The sequence below is a fragment of the Schistocerca cancellata genome, chromosome 12 (genome assembly GCF_023864275.1).
Source record: "Schistocerca cancellata isolate TAMUIC-IGC-003103 chromosome 12, iqSchCanc2.1, whole genome shotgun sequence".
In the NCBI taxonomy this organism is placed as follows: Eukaryota; Metazoa; Arthropoda; class Insecta; order Orthoptera; family Acrididae; genus Schistocerca; species Schistocerca cancellata.
Window position 1 is genome coordinate 147,010,917 of NC_064637.1, and position 22,606 is coordinate 147,033,522.

General features: G+C 41.3%; 1 protein-coding gene across 1 annotated transcript in view; it reads left to right on the top strand.

The window, feature by feature from the left end:
* Positions 1–21,583, top strand: part of LOC126109532 (uncharacterized) — a 426,878-nt gene extending 405,295 nt beyond the window's left edge. Inside the window, exons 17-18 of the mRNA XM_049914551.1 lie at positions 5,801–7,153; positions 15,779–21,583. Coding sequence (XP_049770508.1) covers positions 5,801–7,153; positions 15,779–16,137 — 1,712 coding nt within the window. The 3' untranslated portion in view covers positions 16,138–21,583. The remainder of the gene's footprint in view (positions 1–5,800; positions 7,154–15,778) is intronic.
* The last annotated feature ends 1,023 nt before the right edge of the window (positions 21,584–22,606 follow it).

Here is a 22,606-nt window from a genome sequence, read left to right on the forward strand (position 1 = left end):
TCACAGCTGTTACATACACAACGTGAAATAAAGTCTTACATGTGGTCTTTACTAACAAGCAACTACTGATGCACTACACAACGAAGTACTTCAGAAGATAGTAAACCAACTCACACTGCAAGACAGAATCATAGTTTAAGAACCCTTTACAGACAAAGAAACTAGCAGGTTTTGAGGGTCAGAGAGGAAAATGCTGGCTCCTGTTGGGCTTTGCACTGGATTTTACTGATATTATTTGCGCATGCTCAGAGTATTACGGTACTACTGGATTTGGCAAATGGCATATGGTATAGTGACTCAGTACCAAAGGAAATGAAAGAGGGAATTATAGTTCTTTTACCCAAAAAGGAAAACATTGTGAGCATAGAGCAGATAAGGCCTATCACACTCCTCATGGCTGACTTCAAAATAATAATGTAATAAAATGGAACACCTACAGCTGTCCTTATGATGTTCTTTATGACATGGGTACCAGTTTTGGTGCTTCAGTGCGTCATCTTCAGGCCTTAACTGATGCTGGGGGGTTAACTCCAATCATATACACAATTTACCAGCGGCCACCATCTATGAACTGGTTTTCGCAGACTACCTGTAATAGCGATGTTATGTCTCCAAACATCAACAACCCAAAGAATAATATAAGGATGGAAGGTGTTTTGGGGAAAAGCTGAGGGGTGTGTGAGTACTGCGCCATATTTGTGTGAAACATAATAACTGTCGCATTTACACTCGGAGATGCCATCAGCACAACTGCAGAAAGCAAAATCAAAGGTAGCTTATTCATCGTTGACTTTGAAAAAGCTTTTGATCACATTAGCCACAAATACCTACTAGACACTCTAGAAAATGGGTCACGGAGATTGTTTGACAAATTCATTAGGAAACTTACCACAACACATTCTCCAATCCCAAAATTATCTCGGCCTCAACTTACGGTAACCTACTGTCCCCGCACCCGACTGTTTCTGCTCCGTCCGTCCTGTCACCACCTCACCACTTGCCTCCTCTCACCCCACTGTGTGCTGCTCTGTACAGGCAAACTCACCAGTGTTCTCCACTTCTCTGCGCCTCTCCTTCCTGCTGCTCATTCCCCCCCCCCACCCCCTCTCCCTTCCCCACGGCCTCCTAATGCTCTGCCTGGCAGCCTTGTCCTGCCCTCTAGCTCCTGCATACTCCATCAAGCAGTGCTGACTTCTCTCCCCCTGTCCACACCCTGCTATCCCTTCTCCTACCGCACCCCGTTCTGAATTGCTACTTCTGTCCTATGCGACACAGTTGCATTCTGACCAGCGATAGCAGTAGTGTGTGCACTCAAAAAAATATGAGGAAATAATAAATAAGGCAAAAACTTCAAAATTTTGATGAGAATTTAAACTGGCAAAACCACATTTTGGAACTCATAAACCAAATTCAGCCACATCTGCACTCAGAATCAGTGCAAATCTTGCAGAGAAAAGTTAGGGTCATTCCATGGTTACAGATGTAATATTTATTCAACTGGTATTAAAGTATAAACAAGAAGAAAGTAACGACAACAGTAAAAGCAGATGAACAATATACAGTGAGGGTTTGCTGACAGGTTATTGTAACTCTGTGTTGGTAAGTAGTTTGTTTGTTTGCCTTGCTGTTTACATTATTGAAGTCATGGTAGTGTTGCCAGATGCATTTATATAAAATGTTAATTTGAGCTTCATTTATTGGTGAGTTGTACTTTCTGACTTTTATTTGAGTACCAGATTTTGGATTTGACTTCGGTTTTGTTTTCTGACCTCTTCCTTTATGTGATTAATTAAAAGTGTTTAGCTGTTACGTCTCATCCTCACGAGATGAAGACCTCGTTCTGTAACTGGTAGAGGCAGTTTTTTTTTAATGTGTTTCCTCTCGAAAAGAACCAGCAAAAGGATTGTTGGATATTGTTAGCCAGTGAGTCTGGAATAGGCAAGATCTGTGCCATGTACCATAGTTTACTCGTTACTGATATATCTAGCATCTGCACTTTCTGAAACAAGTCGAGTTCCCTGTTAGAGTGCATTTTCAAGACAGCTCTTATTTTGTTTGATTATAATTTAGCTTCTGAGCTGGAAGCCCAATCGGCTATGTGCCCATTTTGCACCAGTCCGTGCTGCAAATAAGGCTGGTGCCTTGTCCAATGTTTAACAGAATTGTGTTCTTGTGTTGATCTCAACACCTGTCACAGTTGTTAAGTCTTTGAGAATATACGCTGACTTCGTGGCGTCTTCAGGCAATGAGGCAGTTGCACGGTTTCATATGTGTACATGATGCATGACATCCAGTTATTTTGATGTATTATACCTCATATCTGAGATGCTAAATTAGCCAATAACGGTCCAATGACAATGGCATACATCACCATTGAGAGAGGATAACTTTGCTGGATTGAATGAGTAATAGAAACATCTTTGCTCAAGTGGTCAGTGAGTATGATCTTGAAGCTGCATGCTGTGGAACAGGGTGATTCGCTTTGCTCTCGGCCACAGTTTGGGGTTGCCGTTCATCCTGGTGGATGACTGGATGGTCATACCGATAAAACAAGCTGAGCAGTGACTGCAGCAAAGCTGTATTTAACATGGCTGCTTTCATAGGGAGCCAAGCCTCTGATGGGGTAGGATAAGCCTGTGACAGACATATGACCGCTGTGGCAAAGGGTCGGAATTGGGACTGGTGTAGGGCTGGACTAGGTTGTTGTGTAGGTTGGATGGACAATGGAACACTACTTTAGGAGGGCCTCTGGTAGGACGTCCCTCATTTCAGGGCATGATAATAGATAATCAAAGTCCTGACAAAGGATGTGGTTCAGTTGATCTAGATTGGGGTGGTATTGGTTGATGAAGGGGGTGCTCGTCTATAGCTGGTTCTTGTGGGTGGTGGAAGGATTGGGGGTGTGAGGGGAAATGGCGTAGAAGATGTTTGCAGACTAGGTCTGGGGGAGGGGGGGTAATGCATGTCTGTAAAGGCCTTTGTGTGACCTTCAGCATGCCGGGCAAGAGAGTTCTCATCACTGCAGATATGCCATCCCCAGGTGGCCAGGCTGTACGGGGAGGATTTTTTGGGATGGAAACGGTAATAGCTGTTGAAATGCAGGTACTGTTGGTGGGATTAATGGTGGAAGATGTGAGGGTGGAGCCATCAGAGAGGAGGAAGTCAGTGACCTTGAATATGGTACTAGGAGCCTTGAGTAATGCAGATGGGAGAGATGTTGAGATTGTCAAGTAATGAGGATAGGGAACCTTGGTCCTGATTGGAAAATCTGTTGTAGAAGATTCGCATAGGAGGGTGCCGTGTGGGTGCCTGTGGCTGTGCCACAGATTTGTTCGTATAGCTTTCCTTCAAAGCAGGAATAGAAACTATTTTCCAATTTTCTTTCAAATTTTACTTTGCTAAAGACATCTTTTGATGTGGATTAATGAATGTCATTTGTTCTTCCGGTACTGTAATTATGTTAATCACTGTTCCCTTTGAACTGCAGTGCAACTTTTCATTAAAAATAAATTGGTATTTTAACTGCTTCAATAGTGGTGACTCTAATGGCAAAGCTGAACTGTTTTACACGAAAAGCATCGTTGCGATACAAACTGACGGCTACTAAATTGAAGATTTTTTAAGTTCTGATTTTGTCATTTGACAAAATTGCATTAAGTTACTTTCCTCGGCAGTCCGATTATTACTGTTCGTGTTGTTAAACAGTGGTTAGTGTAAGTTAGAAACTAAAACATGATCATAAATTTATGTTTAACCAGCCTGGATAGCAGCAACTAACTCGACAGGATTTGGGGGAGTGTGCCAGCCCCGGATTGAATCTACCTAATGCATTAACAAGGGCTAGTGTTCCAGCCAGCTCAAATGTGGTTTTCAGGCAGTTTCTACATTCAAGAAGGGGAGTACTGGGCTGGAACACATGTCCTATGTCAGTTACACATTTTCAAATACTTCAAAAATGTTAACACCATTTCATCACAAAGAATAACACTAGTCACAAAGAGATGGAATACACAAATCCATGCAATGGAAGGGGGGGCAGGGGTGGAGTTGTTGACGTTGCCAAACCGGGAAAACGTGTGTGTGTGTGTGTGTGTGTTAATTAACTTTCCCACTATTTTATTTATGGAAGAAGTACGTTATGTATCAAACTGAATCAACAGAGATTGGTGGTGGTGTGTAGTATGTATGGTGTATGTTAAAAGCAGGTATATAGGTTGATGAGCATCTCACTAAATCCAAGCACTGTTCAACTGACAGGTGTGCTCGATTAATAAACAACCTCTGCAGGCTAATAAAGACCAGTTTCTATCCTGATATATGACAGTATAAAATTAAATCACAGATATGAGATAAGAACTTGGCAAGTGCAGCTTTGTTGTTCGGCAGTGTGACTTAAGTTACTTTTATAAAGTTGACCATGTTATACAACTGTGACTCCTTGTAAATGTTACACTGAGCCAATAAAATGTTAATAATCCACACTAATATTAATCACAAAATATTTATTGATCATTACTTTAGAAAAAAAAAACACGAGTAGGAGCAGTAGTCTGACCAAGGTATGGAAAATGCAGATAAAATTCCAGTTTATTAAAATAATTACAACAACAGATAATAATAAGCATTCTATACTTAATAATGTTACACTTGGCGAAATTCCTGAATTGACAGTATTAAGAAAATACAGAAATATTTCCTATCTAGTGAATGAAAATAATGATTTACTGACTCCTGATCACATGTTAAATACTGGATGCGAATGTAAACACTGCTGAATATTGAGCTCAGCCTAATCATCAATCTGCTACATGGCAGACCTAATTAGTCACACTGCTACTAGATACACGCCAAGACATAAGAAAAGGAAAATAGTAATGCCTCACTGCAGATTGCTGAGCGGTATGCATAAAGACGAGCAATACATGCTCGTCAAAAGCAATTCAAAAAACATAGCTCACTCTCTCAAAACTAATATTGCAGCCACTCTCAAGACCAAGTTAAATATCATGCACTCCTTCTCCTTAAGTGATTGGCAACGGGATCATCAGACCACAGCTTGTCTCATAAAAACAACTGGCAACCACCTCTCTCAGCTCAGCACTGCCTGCCCCTACCAATTCACAGTAACATGGAATTCACATGAAAAACTGCTCAGCACTGACTAACTCATCACAACATCCACTGCACACCACTGCAAGCCTGCTTAGGACTGCACACATCTGACAACAAATAGCTGACTACCTTAATACAGCTACTTCCATACAACTGACTCTTTTTTTCCCTTCTTTGTGTATAACGGACACATGTGGCACACCCCAACCCCTACATGTTCATTGGCTGAGATGCTCACTCTAAAGATTGCCAGTAAAACCTAAATACTTCCCATGTAGTAGAGCATGTGGCCAGAAAATATGCCGAAGAACTCTCCTGTAATCGATGCAAAACAGACACTTCCCAAGTGCCCTAGTAGAGAAATGTGAGTGTGGTAACTGGTAGTGACTACCCTCTTCCAGGTTCAGATTAAGGCTCTGCTGTCCTCAAAAGTTTCAGGAAAGAGCAGCAGTGTACTGAGAGATTGGAGCTTAGATTCAGGTCATGACATGTCTATGCATAGCTCAGTCAGTAACAGAATTGCTGAAGCACACAAGAGCCAGCTTTCCATTCCCGTTCCAGCACATATTTGTCACTGTTTTACGGAATTACACTCCTGAATTTTTTATTTGTGCTGCATTAGGTGTACATTCTATGCTTTTTTTAATTTATTTGTAAGAGCACTAACACAATAATCTCTTTTGCGCAGGGGCAGTAACAAGAATACACAGGAAAAAAACGACACACCACGCACTCAAGAGCAAGCGACGAAGGAAGAAAGTAGCCGCTTCAGATGAGCAGAAAGTAGACAAGAAACTGGGAGCTGTAGAAAAAAGGGCAGACAAAAACTTGGGAGCAGAGGGGAAGAGACCGCCCATCCCAAAGAGGAAGACTGCACCAGGGCAAGAGAAAAAGAATATAACGGCGAAGAAACCCACAGCAGCTGACAACGACGGGTATGCTCCGCTCGAAAATGTAGCGAAGGTGGAGGAGGTGACGGCGGCAGAAATCCCCCCAGTACAGAAGACGGCAGACTGCCAACGACGACAGTGTGCAGCAGTAACGACAGAAAAATGTCCGGGAACTGTTACGGACAACTCGCAGGTAGGAGGAGGCGTTTCCGGCTCCGTTCCACCGGCGGCGGGTGTGACCGACAGCAGGTCACATCCAGTAGCCACCGAGAAACCTTCACCGGAGAAGCGCCCGAAGCTAGAGAAACAGATGTCCGAAGTGACTGACAGGTCTGCAGTGCTGAGCAGGGATAAGAGGCGCTCCCTGCAATATGTTCCTAGGAGTAAGAAGAGCCAGACGTGTCACCAGTTGTCGGCAGAGGCCACCTCGACTGCAGAATGTCAGGAGGGCAAAGATTCCAAACGACAGTCTCCGGAGCACCCGCCACCGGCGACCGCAACTCGACCGGGAGTGGGAGACGACCTACTGCCGCAGGTGGGTGTGTCTGGAAAATTGCAGGCGGCCGAAAAGCGAAGTGCGAGGGACCCTGAGAGGCAGGTTCCAGACTGCTCGAGTTTGGCAGCAGCGGTGGGCGTCCCACCCGGTCCGAGTGCCGGCGGAAAGAGACACACGCTGGGCCGACCGCTCAGCGTCGACAGCGACAGGAAGGAAGTGCGGTCGTCGGCAGTGTCCGCATCCCAGAAGACGCCGGAGCTCGCGACGTTCACCAGGCGGAATACACTCGGTAACATCCTGACAGCCGCGGCCGAGAAATCGTCGCTGCCTGTCGTGGAGAAGAGGCCAGCTGTGGAGAACCCTCCGGTGGTGGCCATCATCCCGGACAGGCAGAGAGCCGCAGGAGACAGGAAGCGACCCCCGTCACCGTCTGACAGACGGAGAGGCCAGGACACTAAGAGGGGCAGTGCGGAGAGGAAGGGCGCCCACAGGACGCGGCACAAGGCAGAGGTCATCGACTACAGTGCCGACGCTACTCCGCCGACTGCCGCTCCCGCAGCTACCGCCGTACCGGAGAGTGATCCGGTGAGCAAAGTCCAGAACTGGCTGATGTCGACGGAGCAGCCGGTACCGCGGTCACGCTCCACACCTGCCGGTAAGTGAGCACAATTTCTGTTTGCTGTCACATTACAGTTGTGAAATACAACTCTAAAGCAGGGGCTGATACCTGTAATCGCAAATGAAACTGATAAAAAGTTTTGTACGAGGTCTACAAACGTACTCTCTCTCTCCTCGTGTTTTGTATACAGTCACCTTTATTTTCCAACAGGTTATAACGGGGGTCGAGCATTTTTAAACCCTCTACGTTACTATGTGCCATTTGGGTTATCAACCATCACAGAATTAATATTTTCAGTACTTCATTATCTGGTTGGACTCCATGTGGAATCTTCAAATCATTGAGGAGTAAGCCATTCCATGGCGTGTAGGAAGAGATGATAACTGTGTTGATGTCAGAAAAATACACCTCCTTTATCTGTCCAAAAATGCATATACAGGCATCTTTTTTTGTACTTTGTACTGAGATAAGTAAGGCAGTCACCAGACTGAAGCTCAGTTCAAAAACAGCAGTAACCTGAGCCTACTGGTGGTGTTGTACCATTGCCTTCATCTGACGTTTGAACTGATTGAACCAGCCAGTTACAGGGGACCTCCTGTTTAGTGTGGACTCTGAACCACAATGCAGCTTGTTACTTTTCACACTGATAAACACTGCCAGAGTTGAAAGAAGTGATAACTGATGGATAATAATTCTATACCCGGCCAGGGATCAAACCCCGGACTATTTCTTTTATAAGCTGGTACTTAACCACCAAACTCCACTTTCGTACCACCTTCAACATAATTTCCGGTTCTTCAGTTTCTCAATAAGAATTTTGTACTGTTTTCTCTGGAACAACTACAGAAATTTAAAAGCAGTTTGACTAATAGTGAAATAACAATTTTTCATTCGAACTTCCCACAGAGATTTCTGTCTTAACTCTGTACAAATGTACACAACGAAATTACAAGTGGTAGGCGCAGTCTTCCGTAAATCCTCTACATTGCTGTTTTAGTTGTCCTTCACCTATTCCTGTCTACCTGTGGAATATCATACACTGAGGTGATAAAAATCACGGGATATCTCTTAATAACGTGCCGAACCTCCTTTTGCCAGCGTAGTGCAGCACCTCAACACGCCACAGACTCAGTGAGCTGTTGGAAGTCCCCTCCAGAAATATTGAGCCATGTTTCCTCTGTAGCATAACTGAAAAGTGTTGCCAGTGCAGTATATTGTGCACGAACTGACATCTCGACTATGTCTCATAGTGATTCATGTTGAGTGATCTGGGTGGCCAATGTTCTTCAAATAAATTGTGAATAGTTGTGTCCTAATGACATGACGCATGTCATTAGGAAGTCCATTAATAGCTACAAATTGTTTCCAAGTAGCCAAACATAATAATTCCCAGTCAATGATCAGTTGACTTGGACTGGATCCATTCAATGTAAACACAGCCCACACCACACCAGCTTGCACAGTGTCTTGTTGACAACTTGGGTCCCATGTTTCGTGGGGCCTGCTTCATATTCAAATCCGACCATCAGCTCTTACCAACTGAAATAGGGACTCATTGAATCAGACCACAGTTTTTCAGTCATCTAGGGTTTAATCGATATGGCTGCACATCCAGGGGACGATGTCACTGTGTTAGCAAAGGCACTTGTGTCGGCTGTCTGCTGCCATTGCCCACTAGCGCCAAATTTCGCTGTACTGTCTTAACAGATACGTTCGTCATACATCCCACATTGATTTCTGTGGTTATTTCACACACTGTTGCTAGTCTGTTTGCAATGTCAACACTGTGCTTTCAGTTGTTAAGTGAATGCAGTCGGCCACTGCGTATTCTGTGGTGAGAGATAATGCCTGAAATTTGGTATTCTTGGCACACTCTTGACACTGTGGACCTCGGAATATTGAATTCCTTAACGATTTCCGAAATGGAATGCCCCACGCATCAGATTCCAACTACCATTCCATGCTCAGTTTCAGTTAATTCCCATCACGTGGCCATCATCGTCTCGGAAACCTTTTCACACGAATCACCTGATAGCAAATGGCAGCTCCGCCAATGCACGGCCCTTTTATACCTCGTGTATGTGATTGTACCACCACTGCCATCCCACGACTTTTTTCTCCTCGGAAGGTTCAACACACATCGGAAGCACCTCTCTAGCTCACAGAGAATTTTTCTGAGTTTCAAATTTTTGGCACAGCAATGGGCAATATTGTAATAGTGTCTACATCTACACATCTTCAAGCCTAACACTGTAAAGTGATTGTCATAGGGTACCTCATGTTACGGTTTCTTCCCATTCCCATCACCAATGGAGCTCGGGAAAATAGCTTAAATGCCCCCGAGTGTACTGCAGTTAGACAATCTTACCTTCACATTCCCTACAGGAGTGATACATGATACATAGGAGGCCTGAGAATATCTATAGACAGGTTAATTTCGTTTCTACATCTACATCTATATTCCACAAGCCACCTTCTTGGTGTGTGGTGTAAGATACCACTGTCACTTCCTCCCTTTCCTATTCCAGTCACAAACAGTTCACAGGAAGGAAGATAGCTGCTAAACCTCCATTTGGGCTTGAATCTCTCTGATTTTATCTCGAATGTCCTTTTAGGAAAGATATGTAGGAGGAAGGCATTAGGCATTACATTGGTCGACTCTTCTAGGAGTGCATACTCTTGGAAATTTTAACAGTAAACCACCTGTGAAGCAGAACACTTCTCTTGCCACTGGAGTCAGTTGCTCTTCACCGTGACACTTATGTACTTACTAAATGAACCTGTGACAAAATGCACTACTACTGTTTGGTCTGCAGTTTCCTCTATTGATACTATCTGGTGCGGATCCCACACTGACAAGCAATATTCCAGTACTGGTCAAATGAGGGTTTTGTAAGCCACCTCCTCTGTTGACGCACTATGCTCTCTGAAGCCGAATCCACACTGGATGTGCCGTACAGTGCTGCAATGTGCTCAAATGCGTGACACAGAGCAGTGCATAACATTGCATGTTTGGGGGAATTGCGCGTAATGGAGCAGTGTGTCAGTAGGAGCGCAGCAGTGTTCCAGTATGCACGCATGTGCGTAAAAAAAATGGAAAATGAGAAAAGCCATGCTAACAGGGCTTGCAGGAACAAACCATTTCCATTGATGTACTGACACTGTGAGGAACTTGCCCACTGTTACACAGAGTGGTGTGGTTTGACGTTCAGGATGGATCTCAGATTGGCATCTACCTCAGCTGTGATTAGTTCTGCAGGGTCGTTACACTTCATCTATATTCTAGGTGGGATGCAGATGCTGTTTGGAAGCCATGTTTGTGGTAGAATGACTGCCTTACCTACAGCTGATCTTTCCATTTTGTATCACCACAAATTGTTACACACAGGTATTTGTTGGAGTTGACTGATTCTATTGTGAATCATTGGTACTGTAGTCATAGGATACTACACTTGATAGTTTTGTGAAATGCACAATTTTACGTTTCAGTACATTTAAAGTGAGTTTGCAGTCTATGCACTACTTTGAAGTCTTCTCGGATCTGATACAAATACCCACATATTTTTTATGAAAGTACTTCATTATTGATAAATACGTCATCTGCAGAAGTCTGAGGTTGCTACCAATATTATTTGTTGTGTTATTAACATAGAACATGAACAATGAGGCTCCCAACACACATCTCTGGAGCACACCCGACCCACTTACATCTACACGACTACTGTGCAATTCACTTAGTGACTGCCAGAGGTTCATCAAACCACTCTCTCTACTCTCAAATAACGCACATGGAAAAAACAAACACTTCAATCCTTCTGTGTGAGCTCTGATTTCTCTTATTTTATTACGATGATCATTTCTCCCCATGAAAGCGGGTGCCAACAAAATATTTTTGCATTTGGTAGAGAAAGTTATAACTTGAAATTCCTTGAGAAGATCTCACCACATCAAAAAATGCCTTTGTTTTAATGACTGACACTCCAACTTGCATGACATATATGTGACACTCTCTTCCCTGTTTCACGAAAGTCAAAATGATCTGTTCTCCTTTGTACTTTTCCGATGTCCTCCATCAGTCCAATCTGGTGAGGATCCCACACCGTGCAGCAATACCCTAGAAGAGGATCGACAAGTGTAGGCTGGCTCTTTACTGGATTTGTTGAATCTTCTAAGTACTCTTTCAATAAAATACAGTCTTTGGTTTGCCTTCCCCACAACATTACCTGTGTGACTGTTCCAGTTTAAATTGTTCATAATTGTTATCTGTAGATATTTAGTTGAATTGACACCCTCTAGATTTGTGTGATTTATTGTGTACCTGAAATTTATCTGATTCCTTTTAGTACTCACGTGGGTGATGTCACACTTGCCATTATTTAGTAAATTTCTTGTATTTCTTGCCTGAAACATTTTGCAATTTGTTTCGATATTGTGATGAATTTACTAGATGGCTAATGATAGTATCATCTGCAAACAATCTAAGAGGGCTGCTCAGATTTTCTCCTGAATCATTTTTATAGATTATTTAATTGGATAGCTGCCACTGGTTCCGAAAGCTTGCCAATCACAACAGTCTTTTATGTGTGTGTGTGTGTGTGTGTCTGTTCTGTCGCTGATTGGTGAATAAATTTTTTATCTGTCCAATTAAATAATACACAATATGATTAGAAGCTGCCTGTGAGGAATAGTATCAACAGCCTTCCGGAAATCCAGAAATGTGGAACCAATTTTGTTTGATACATCACATAATAATACTTTTGTTAATAAATACTGGGATGGTATGAAGTCAAATGCTTTCCACGTGTCAAGAAATATTGCCTCTTCCTAATTTCTTGAATCCATAGCTTTCAGATGTCATGTGAGAAGAGCACAAGTGGGATTTTGCGCGATCTATGTTTTCAGAATACGAGCTGGATTTCTGTTTGAGATACCTCCTAATGTTGGAGCCCAGACCATCTTCTACTGGACTTGTGCTGGGAACAGACCTATAATGTTATATCTGTGGACTACTTGTAAGAAAATCTTTGTAACAGTTTTGTTTGTACAAGATATTTGCGATTTTTAAAGTGTACAGCAAGGTGTGCGTAATGTTTAGTGTGTGTGTGTGAGACTCTGCACAAAAGGACCATTAGAAAACTAAGTACAAATTGTTCTAAATTTTGCCACTAACTTTACCAAAAGAATCGATAACCAATTAAAAAATCACGTGTTTCTTATATATTGCAGCGAAAGTCAACGAAATGAAGCAGACTCACACACATTGACAACATCAATAGAAATATGCTTAACACACACAAAAAACACACTTGAAAATGGGAATCATTTCCCAAAACATGTCGTGTGAAAAGTAAATAAAAAAAAACGTGACTGTTTATAAATAAATCTTCTGCTACCAAACATATTGTACCGTCATTCCCCGTACGTTTGAATTGCTGACGATTAACAGACGCTAAACCTTTAGCATCTGCCTCCTCTTGACCCCGGGTTAAACAGGTGAATTGAGTGCCACTGGTTCTGTGTTAGTTTGAGATGGCTAGAGTACACATACAAATGCATATGCACACACAGCTGTACAGTTACAACGGGTCAACTTAACCCTGTCCCACATCCTTTTCCTTAAATGCCACCTAAGCCACAGAATTCCCCCTCCCCTCAACTTCCTAACCAAAAAGTTCCCTTCTTTGGGTGCCACCCCTCCTTTCACAGTGACCTTTAATTACCAGATTTTTGCCAATCTGTGTCCCTCACCAACCTGATATTACAGGAACAATTCTGCAAGATGCACACATCCCTGAACCACCTGTGCTCCCTGCAATTCCTTCTACTAATGCCTATCTCTCAAACTGAAACCTAGAAGAGCACCCCACATGCCACCTCCAAAGCTTATCAGTTTTACTGACACCTCATATTGGAACATCACTACTTGTTAACACCTGTCCCGTCCCCAGTGAAACACTTTGTAGCTCCCAGAGTCTACTACCTTCCCATCATTTCCTATCTGCCACACCACCCCTGACTCACTCCTGATATCCCACAAAGCCCAGAACCTAAACAAATCCAAAACACTGCTGGCAACATGTCCTCCAAAAACTTCAATCTTATGAAAGTATCAGCCGTATCCAGAGGCCTTACCTCCCACATCGCACCCGAGATAAATCGTGCCTGTTCACTACAGTGGAAACACTTCTTCACTACTGATCCTTTCACTGAAGCCAAACTGAATGCCAACATTGAAACTCGCCTCTCCCTGTTCATAACACCACGCAACCTTGACCCTCCCTTCATCCCAAAAGACCGCCCTGTTCCCCCTTTCAATAATTTCTTACCTCCAGCTTGACCTTACCAGCTCCATCCACATCTACTTAAATTTGCAAGCCACCATATGCTGTATACATAGTGGTTATCCTTTAACACTACTAGTCATTTCGTTCACTGTTCCACCCCGAGAGGGGGAAAATCAGTTGTCTATACCAAGTGTGGCTATAAAATAATAGGACTGACGCTGTCATTAGAGTAAGTACACATGTGCCAAAGATGAATGACCAATAGTTGTGAATCCTTCTCAGTAAAATGCAGAATGTCTTGTGTCGGTAGACAAATAAGTGCGGCTGTGGCCTTCGTTTGTGTAAGAGCTGTTTTGGCAGAAAAACGATAAGTTTAATAACACAGCAGTGAACTGGTGTGAAGTTTCACATGAAACTTGGAAAACCTGCTCCTGAAACCTATCTGGTACTAAAAGAAGTGTATGGCAAAAGACTGTTTATCTCAAACATGAGTAGTTCAAACGTTCCCCAGTTGGCAGAGATGGTGGTGGTGGTGGTGGTGGTGGTGGTGGTGGTGGTGTCAACGACGATGACTCACATCTGGTACATCGTTAGACATCAAAAACAGATGAAAATAAAGAAAAAGTAGGTAAACTGATTTGATCTGACCATTGGTGGAGTATTTGATCAATTTCTGGAACTGTAGGAATTCATAAAAAATGCAGAAGGCAAATTTTACATACCAATTTAACATGAGAAAATTATTTGCAAAAGTGGTGCCAAAAATTCTCATAATCAAACAAAAATAAGTTCGTGAAAATGTTTGTACTGACACTTTGAATATCATTGAAAATGACTGTAATTCCTTGGAAAGTGTGATAACATGTGATGACTCTTGGTTTTTCACTTATGATCCAGATGCAATGGAAGATTCCAACTTCACCGAGAGTGAGAAAGGCTTGAATGAGCAAATCAAGATTCAAACTGATGATGATTTTTCTTTTTTCCAATATTCATGGAATTGCGTATCTTCACTGGGTTCCTGAAGATCTACCTGTTAATCAGAATTACTGCCTGCTGAATTCCATGAGAAAATAAGAAAAAATGGCGTGAATAGTGAATTGCAACAATGGATTCTGCATCAAGACAATGCACCAGCTCATGCAACATTGTCTGTTAAAAGGTTTCTAGCAAAGTACAGCATCCCAGTGTCAGACCATCAACATTATATGCCTGACCTAGAACCATGTGATATATTTATTCCCCAAGATCCAATCAGCATTAAAAGTAACTAGATGAAGCAGTGAAAGAAAAAGTGGCACACATTATCAAGGCGCTCACAGACAAAGACGTCCAGCATTGTTTCCATCGACGTAAAATTCGCATGGAGTGTTGTAGGGATAGAGGAGAGGAGTATATTGAGAGCGTCAAGAACTGAATATGTATGGTTTTGAAATAAAATGTTTTACAGCAATAGTCACATTATTTTATAGCAGCACCTTGTATGCCTCTGTATGAGACCTAATTTCTGTTATCTTGACAGTTCTTAAGTGAAATGTGCATTGGTGACAATACAATCATTCTGCAGTCATCAGCAAATGCCAGTTCTCTAAATTTTATCAATAGTATTTCCTGAAAAGAAAGTCATCTTCCATTGAGGGGTTCCTATTTGAGTCCACGAAGCACCACTTGATGCACTTACTAACAAACTTCTCTTGAGGTACAATGTTCAACACTTACTAAAGGGAAAGTTCATCAGAAACTTTAACTACTCATTGGTCCTACACTATGATGTTCACTGCTACAGCTGAAGTCACAAACTGTGCTGAACTCTTGCATGCTTGACCCTCTATTAACCTCGGCATGAGGGTGCTGCTATGCTAAGAGGGAGGCACAGTCTTCTGGAGGGATTGTGGTGGATTGCTGCAAGCCCTCGCTAACGTCTGCGGTATCGATTCACACGGCCGAATTTGGTATGGCACTATGATCTCTGGATAATACCACAGAGAGCGCTAGTATGAATAGTTTTAAGCAAATAGTGATAGCTTACAGTTAGCAGAGTATACAGATTAAATTTCCATGTTTTCTAGCCTTTTGTTAATGAAAACATGAGTCATTCAACATCTGTGAAAGCTTTTCTTGATGGGATAAATGAATGAATGACTGAATGTGTGCTTTTGAAGCACCACCAGAACAGGAAACATTTGAAAAACCCTGTACAAAAATCAGACATATTATGGGAATTGCATTCCCTGTGGTATATGTTATGTGTATTAAAACACCCACTCCTGTTTGTTTTTCTGACAGGCCTGACAGAGAGACAGATTGTGGGGACTCCATTTCCTGTCGTGGACATTACATGTATTAAAAGACCTGCTCGTTTTTGCTCTCTTAACAGGCCTGACAGAAAAGGCAGCTGGTGTCAGCAGGTCGGGCAGTGGGGGTGACCTGAAACCAGCCGGCGGCAGGAAGGCGCAGCTGCAGTTGCTGTATGGTGGACCTTTCAAGTTCAAGCTCAAGTTCAAAAAGCCTGCTGCCGCGTCGACATCTGCTCCAGCAGCGAGAGCTGGAGTCGGGCGGTCGGCGGTGCCGGGTAGGCGCGGGAAGGCTGGCCGGGCGCGGCCCCCGGCCGTCTCCCCTGAACTGGCACTCGCCGCCGAGGACGTTGACTCCAACCTGCACACCGTCCCGTCCGACCTCGAAGTCCTGCTTTCCGAGAGCGAGTTCCTCTTCTCCGAAGACGGGGACGGGGCGTGACGACTGCCCGTGACACGCGCCCACCACTGTTGGACGGTGCCGGGAGTGTGCACCTCCTGTTCTAAATATATGTTGCTGTACGTCTGAGAGATGGGCCGGGATTATTATCTTGTCAGCTGCTAAAGATGTGCTTCGGACATGTCCAGGAAGCCTATAAATAATTGTGATCGATACCGTGTTTAGTAGTTCGGGGAAATTTTCAGTTCTATACAGAGTAGTGCGTGCCGAGCAGTTCACGAGGAAGTTATGTACATAGATTGCTTCCCTTTAAAATAAAAATTGGTTTTTATTTCTATTTTTGGAAGGTATTTCATACATTGCTATGAGGGATGAAAGGATAACACTGAATGGCTTGGAAAGTTTACCAGTTGCCAGTGTTAGAAAATGAGTCTCATTTCTGGTCAGATTCACTGCTAATGATGAGTACTGTGGAGTCTTCCTCAAATCCAGTTTCTTGTCCAAGATTGTTTCACGAACCTGTTTTAATTGTTTGTATGGAAAAGCCAAAACTATTCTCTCATTCCGCAAACAGTGCCAGATTTCTTCCTAGGTGTGTCTAGTAGACACGGAAAATAATGTGAATTGGCCACAAGACAATTCTCTAGCTGGCCGTAACTGTCGGTTGTGCGAGCTGCCCAATGCTCGATTCCTGAAGAAAGTGATCTGGTGTTTGTGTTCTCAGCTCAATTTATAAACTCTACAGCCTTGTTTGTCAATCACACCAAAGCTTCTATCAGCAGCTGTCCTATTGTATGTATGTTCTTGACTGCGCAAGTTCACGTTGCAAAGAAGCCTTTCCATTTCCAAACTTTTGTATGACAATACATTGTTTACCAACATACATTTCCACTGAATGAAATCACTCATTTTCCTGTGTGTGTGTGTGTGTGTGTGTGTGTGTGTGTGTGCGCGTGTGCGTGTGGGGGCGGGCACGTGTTTGTTTGTTTTGAACCAATAATAACACAAAGGCTACCATTTTATCCTTTACTTCGTATGAGGAAAGCCATGACTATCAAATGTTACATCTTTTTAATTGGGAGCTCAGTAATTTGGATTACAAATTCTAAATTATTCAACGGACATTTCAGGCCAGAAAAGCCACTGGTATGAACAGCTTCACATGCAGTTAGTCAGACACGATTTTCAACCCCTGACTGTTTGCACAAGTTATACTTATTGAGGATGCCATCTCTCACAAAATGGAGGCTGAAGAAAGAATTCCACTATTCAGCCATGTGCACTGCCATAAAAAAGTGAAAATGCACAAATGGTGCATGTTGTTTACCCTACCCCAGTTTATGGAAACTACGCATTTTATTAACTTCACGATTAGTGTGGCACTTCTGAGAAACTATTAGAACAGATCGAATCAAGCAGAAACAGTGAATACCAGGTTTATCTTCATTGTAGAGATGCAACCGTACTCTGCAGACCTCTGTGAAATGCATGGCAGAGGGTAATTTTCGAAGTGCCACCTTATTTAGTTTCTTCCCGCTCCATTTGTCTGTGGGGCACCAGTATAATGACTGGGTAAATGTCAAGGTGGACGTCTGTTGTAGCCTCAGGGAAATTTAATACCACTTATTTTTTAATCTGTTTCTCTTGGCTTCTAACATGCAACTGGCTCAGAATGTTTCACAAACCCACAAGCAAGTTCTCTCTCTCTCTCTCTCTCTCTCTCTCTCTCTCTCTCTCTCTCTCTGTCTCTGATATACCATGTGTTTCTCCAATGGGTTGTCAGGTGCATTTTCTGTGGTGTTTCGGCACGTAGCTGGAGTCAGCCCAAACAAATCCTGCTCATCATGTCTTTCATACAACACCCAGCATCAACAGAAGATGTCAGCTTGTTTCCCAATACAAACAAAATTATTAATTCGGAATTTTACGTGCCTATTCGATAGAGTGGCCCAAATTGGTCTAGTGTGTTATTTCTTTTATTGATAGGTATTAATAAGAACAGTAGAACACAAAGAATATCCAGTACTCCAGTAGCGACTGAGGACCGCTGCTGCACAGCAGTAGCAGTCACAGCAGGCCAGGATGGAGTACTGATTATTCTTCTGTTTTATGTCCCTATTAATACATGACAATAAAACAAATGTTGCACTAGATAAACCCCGGACCATTCTGTCGAATGAGAACATAAAATTACACTTAAAAAATAATTTTTTTTTGTAACGGGAAACAACTTCCATTGATGTTCGGCATCGCATGAAAGATGTGATGATCAGTATTTGTTTGGGCCGATTGCAGTTACATGTTGCAGAAACAAAACTGCAATTGTCTGCTAAAACATCAGAGAAAATGCACCTGATCCATTGTCATCCCCCATAGGCTCTGCAGGAAAGCAGGTGGATGTGCAGGACGGAAGCAGACAGAAATTTAGAGAGATCACTACTGGATTCCACTTCACATTTCTCCCTGGCTGGTATTTCATTTCACATCTACCTTTCTTGTCTCATGCCTCACTACCTCCCTCCACTGCTGATGGACATCTACCTTTCTTGTCTCATGCCTCACTACCTCCCTCCACTGCTGATGGAGCTGAACTTGTCTTCATATTGCTGTTTTCATCCTCCACAGCTGCTTAAAGTGTATAGATGACAGGGCTGTGTGAAATACAGGATGTTAAAAAAAAAGTATGCCATATTTTGAGTGGACAAAAACAAAAAAAGTTTAGTAAACATGTAGTCTTAAATGCATACCTTAAGAGCTAAAAGAACTTGTTCTTCTTTGCTGCTGTGATATGAATCTCTTCTACTGAAAGCTTTGTTTTTCATTACGAATGATCTACACAATGCAGTAAACAAATTAGTAACAGCAGAGCTTCTAATGTAACCTGCTTCCTATTACATATGACGTGCACCAGTGAACCATAGCAGAATATCATGTCTGCCGTTTTCCACGTGTGATGATAGGCTTCCATTATGCTGGTATGTTCAAAAATAAAATTACCGTGTAAAACCATTTCACAAACTGCTCACATTAAAGCTAATGTACGTGCTGCACTCACCCAGAACTGTGAATAGTTTACAGTAACAACATTAACAGATGTTTACTGCATGCTGTATCTATGGACAGTAACAGAAAAATGTGTTCTCATTTATCTACAGAATTGTGTAGGTCCTCTGTAATAGCAAAGAGCTTGGAGCAGTGGAGATACATTTCATAGTAGTGAAGATGAACAACTGTTCATAGCTCTTAAGGTATGCATTTTAGAGCTCATATTTGCAATACATTTTAGTCTTGTTTTTGTCCATACTACCACCACTCAAGATATGGAATCCTTTTACTTTAACACACTGTCTATAATGCTGTACACATTTTCACAGAAATTCCCTTTATTGAGATTACTTCTACCTTTTTGACTGACGTGCAGGTTTTTTTCCTTTTTTTTTTTTTTTTTTTTTTTCTTCAGGACTCATCTTATTTTAAAATTAACATTCTTTCTCTCAAAACTGAGGAAGTTTCGGTGAGAACTGATTTGTCTACTAGTGGCTTAACACAACTTTCTCATACCTTCCAATGTGCCAAAAATGGGAGAATATCTTTCCCTGCAAAAAAAAAAAAAACAACTGAATTTGCTGTCTTTGTAAAGAACTAAATAATGGAGTAAAACTTTTGTACAGATAAGCTTTACAAAATAGCGATAACTGTTTCCTGAATGTTAACTACCAAGTCGAGTGTATATAATATTAATGTATGAACTGTTCCCCAAAAGGTAGCATTTCATTTATACACAGTATGCACTGTGTGTCTGTGATATATTGGCATTATTGTTAGCTTGACTTCTTACGGAACATAGCTGTTTGTTATGTGTTTCGATAACTTGTTTTGAAAGTGCTTTTGTTTGCTTCAATTGGTGCTCTTGCTGGGTTATGGTGTCTGTGACTGTGTTATATGTGGTCTTCCATAACTGGACACTTACGTGTATTTAATAAGTGCTGTAAATGTTTCACAGAAGGCAGCTATTTATGACTGGAAATTGTGATGCTAATTCCTTGCATATAGATGAATGTAACTTCTGTATGAACAAAAATGTTAAAGTATATTCTTTATATATGAAAATACTAAATTTATATTAAATCTGTTTCCTGTAGTTTAATTTTTATTTAAGTTTAATATTTATTAACTAGGTGACAGGTGGTTAATGTCTTTGTTGTGATACTTCATATACCAAACTTAAGTGATTCTCTAATTGCTCAGAAGCAGTCATTACATTAATCCAACAAACTTTTCCTTTCATATTTTTTGAATTCAAGCAGAGGTTTCAGTTACTTTGAAGAAAATTGTGAAATTTCAAGTGTAAAGAAACCATTAAGAGTTGGCAGTGAAATATGTTATTGCTAAATTGTAGCTGATTAGCTCATTGCTCTTTGTCTTGTATGTTTCCGGCCTTTGTTTTCACATTGTCTGTGGAAAGTGTTTCTGGACTGATTGATAAAGAATTAATTTAACAACATTCCATAATATAGTATTATTATTATTATTTTAATATATTACGAAGTAAGAATCTGCAATGAAGATGGTGTTTTATTTGCATTTAATGCTCATTTTGTAAAATATTTATTTTAATCATCTATTAGAAAAAGTGTTTTAGCAACTTATTACAAAGCTATTGCTTCTATATGACAAAAAGATCAGATTTTTAGCTTGTGCTACTGTTTACAGTATTTCACTATTGCTACAGGTTTTACTGACAATTGTGTTTGCAATGCTCTTCCACATTACACATTGTATGACAAATAACAAAGCAGCAATGCTCCTTCATAACCACTGCAAATTACAATAAAAACGTTAACCCTTAATGAAGTTCATCTTGCTTGCTATACTGAACTGTTCAACAAAAAGGAAGCCAAACAGTTGCAAATAAGTGAGACAGAAATATGAACACTCTATAGCACCCTTCAGTGCATTTCTTGTATACATACTCTGTAACAAAAACGTATAAGTTGTTAAAGACTGCCAATGGAGAACAAAATTTTTTTTTCTTTTTTTTCCATCTAGTTCCACAATGCTGCAGCATTTGCTATGTGTGTCATTACTTCCTAGAGTGAGTGCTGGAATAATGCTTAAGAAAAAGTGTCAAAACAAAGCTGTAGTAGTGGATCATTTTTATGCAATACCTGGCACACGGAGAGTGTAGAAGACGGAGAGACACTCGCAACTACAATCCTGCCAAAGCTGTGTGAGCCTTCTTTGTATTTATTGTGAGGAGTCGCCAGCTGTCCCTTTGATGGCATTTTTTCTACCTTATTTTGCTAGCAACGGAAAAAATTCTAATGTTTGCCTTCTCTCTTCTATTTTGTGGTCACAGAACTGTCTTGAAAAGAGAGAAAAAATCCAATTTGTAATTTTTGTTGAACAGATATTGTTGTACTTGGAAAAATGTGCTTTTTTGATTGCATTGCAATAAATATGTACAATATTTTCAAAGTTTCTGATACTTTCAGGCTTTTATTATTTGGTATACTTTAAACCCAAAGCAAGGACAGAGTAAATACCATCACTCACTGCACAGTTGAAACATCGACCAGACGATAGGTGCACAAATGGTATCGAAATAGTTGCTGAGCTTTCAGACAGCATCCTTCCTCAGAGCTGATAGACTATTTACAGTAAAACCCTCTTTTTACACTTTTCAGAGGACTGATCCAAAAAAGTGTAAAATGCAGGAAAGTCTAAAACACAGGAAAGAATAGGAAACACAACAAGTGAAAATGAATAAATTACTCATACTGTCATGCTCTTTACATTGTTTACAGTACAAAATTAAAATAATTTAAATTTTGCCTATTTAAAGATATCTGAAATAATTATTTGTTTTTCTTTCTTCCTAACAGTAATTAATTCTACTTGTCTCCTCACAGTATAAAATGCATGAATCACAAAGGCAATGGCCGATTGCTGGTACACACAAATGCACACCTGGGTTTCCCTCGTCATTCCGATTGTGTCCGGGGGTGTAAATAAAATGCAGAAGCAAAAGTATTTCGTGTACCACATTAAAAAGATGTTTGTGTTCTAATGTGATACTTATTATTGATAATCATTATAAAATTACAGTAAATAAAACCTGAGAAACACAACAGGTTAAGCTTGCAGTGTTCGTAAACAAAACAGAATAAGCATGAAGTAGTTGTTGTTGTTGTTACTAGAGTCACTATCATCTGAGTGTGATTCTCATTTAGGCAGTGACTTCCAAACACTGCAAACCTATAATACAGCTGGCTCTGATGCAACACACCGCCAATGAAAATCTTACGTACTGTGCTAACGCTACATTTCATGATCAATAACTTTACATATAGTCTGAATTTTCTGATTTGTTCCAAGGCCAACTTTGAAGAGGAATACAATGCACTTTCTGCAGAAATCTACATCAAAGAAAACTTGAAATGCGGGACATGTTGTAACACGGAATTATTAATGACAGAAAGCACTGTATTAAGAGAATAGGACTTCTGTT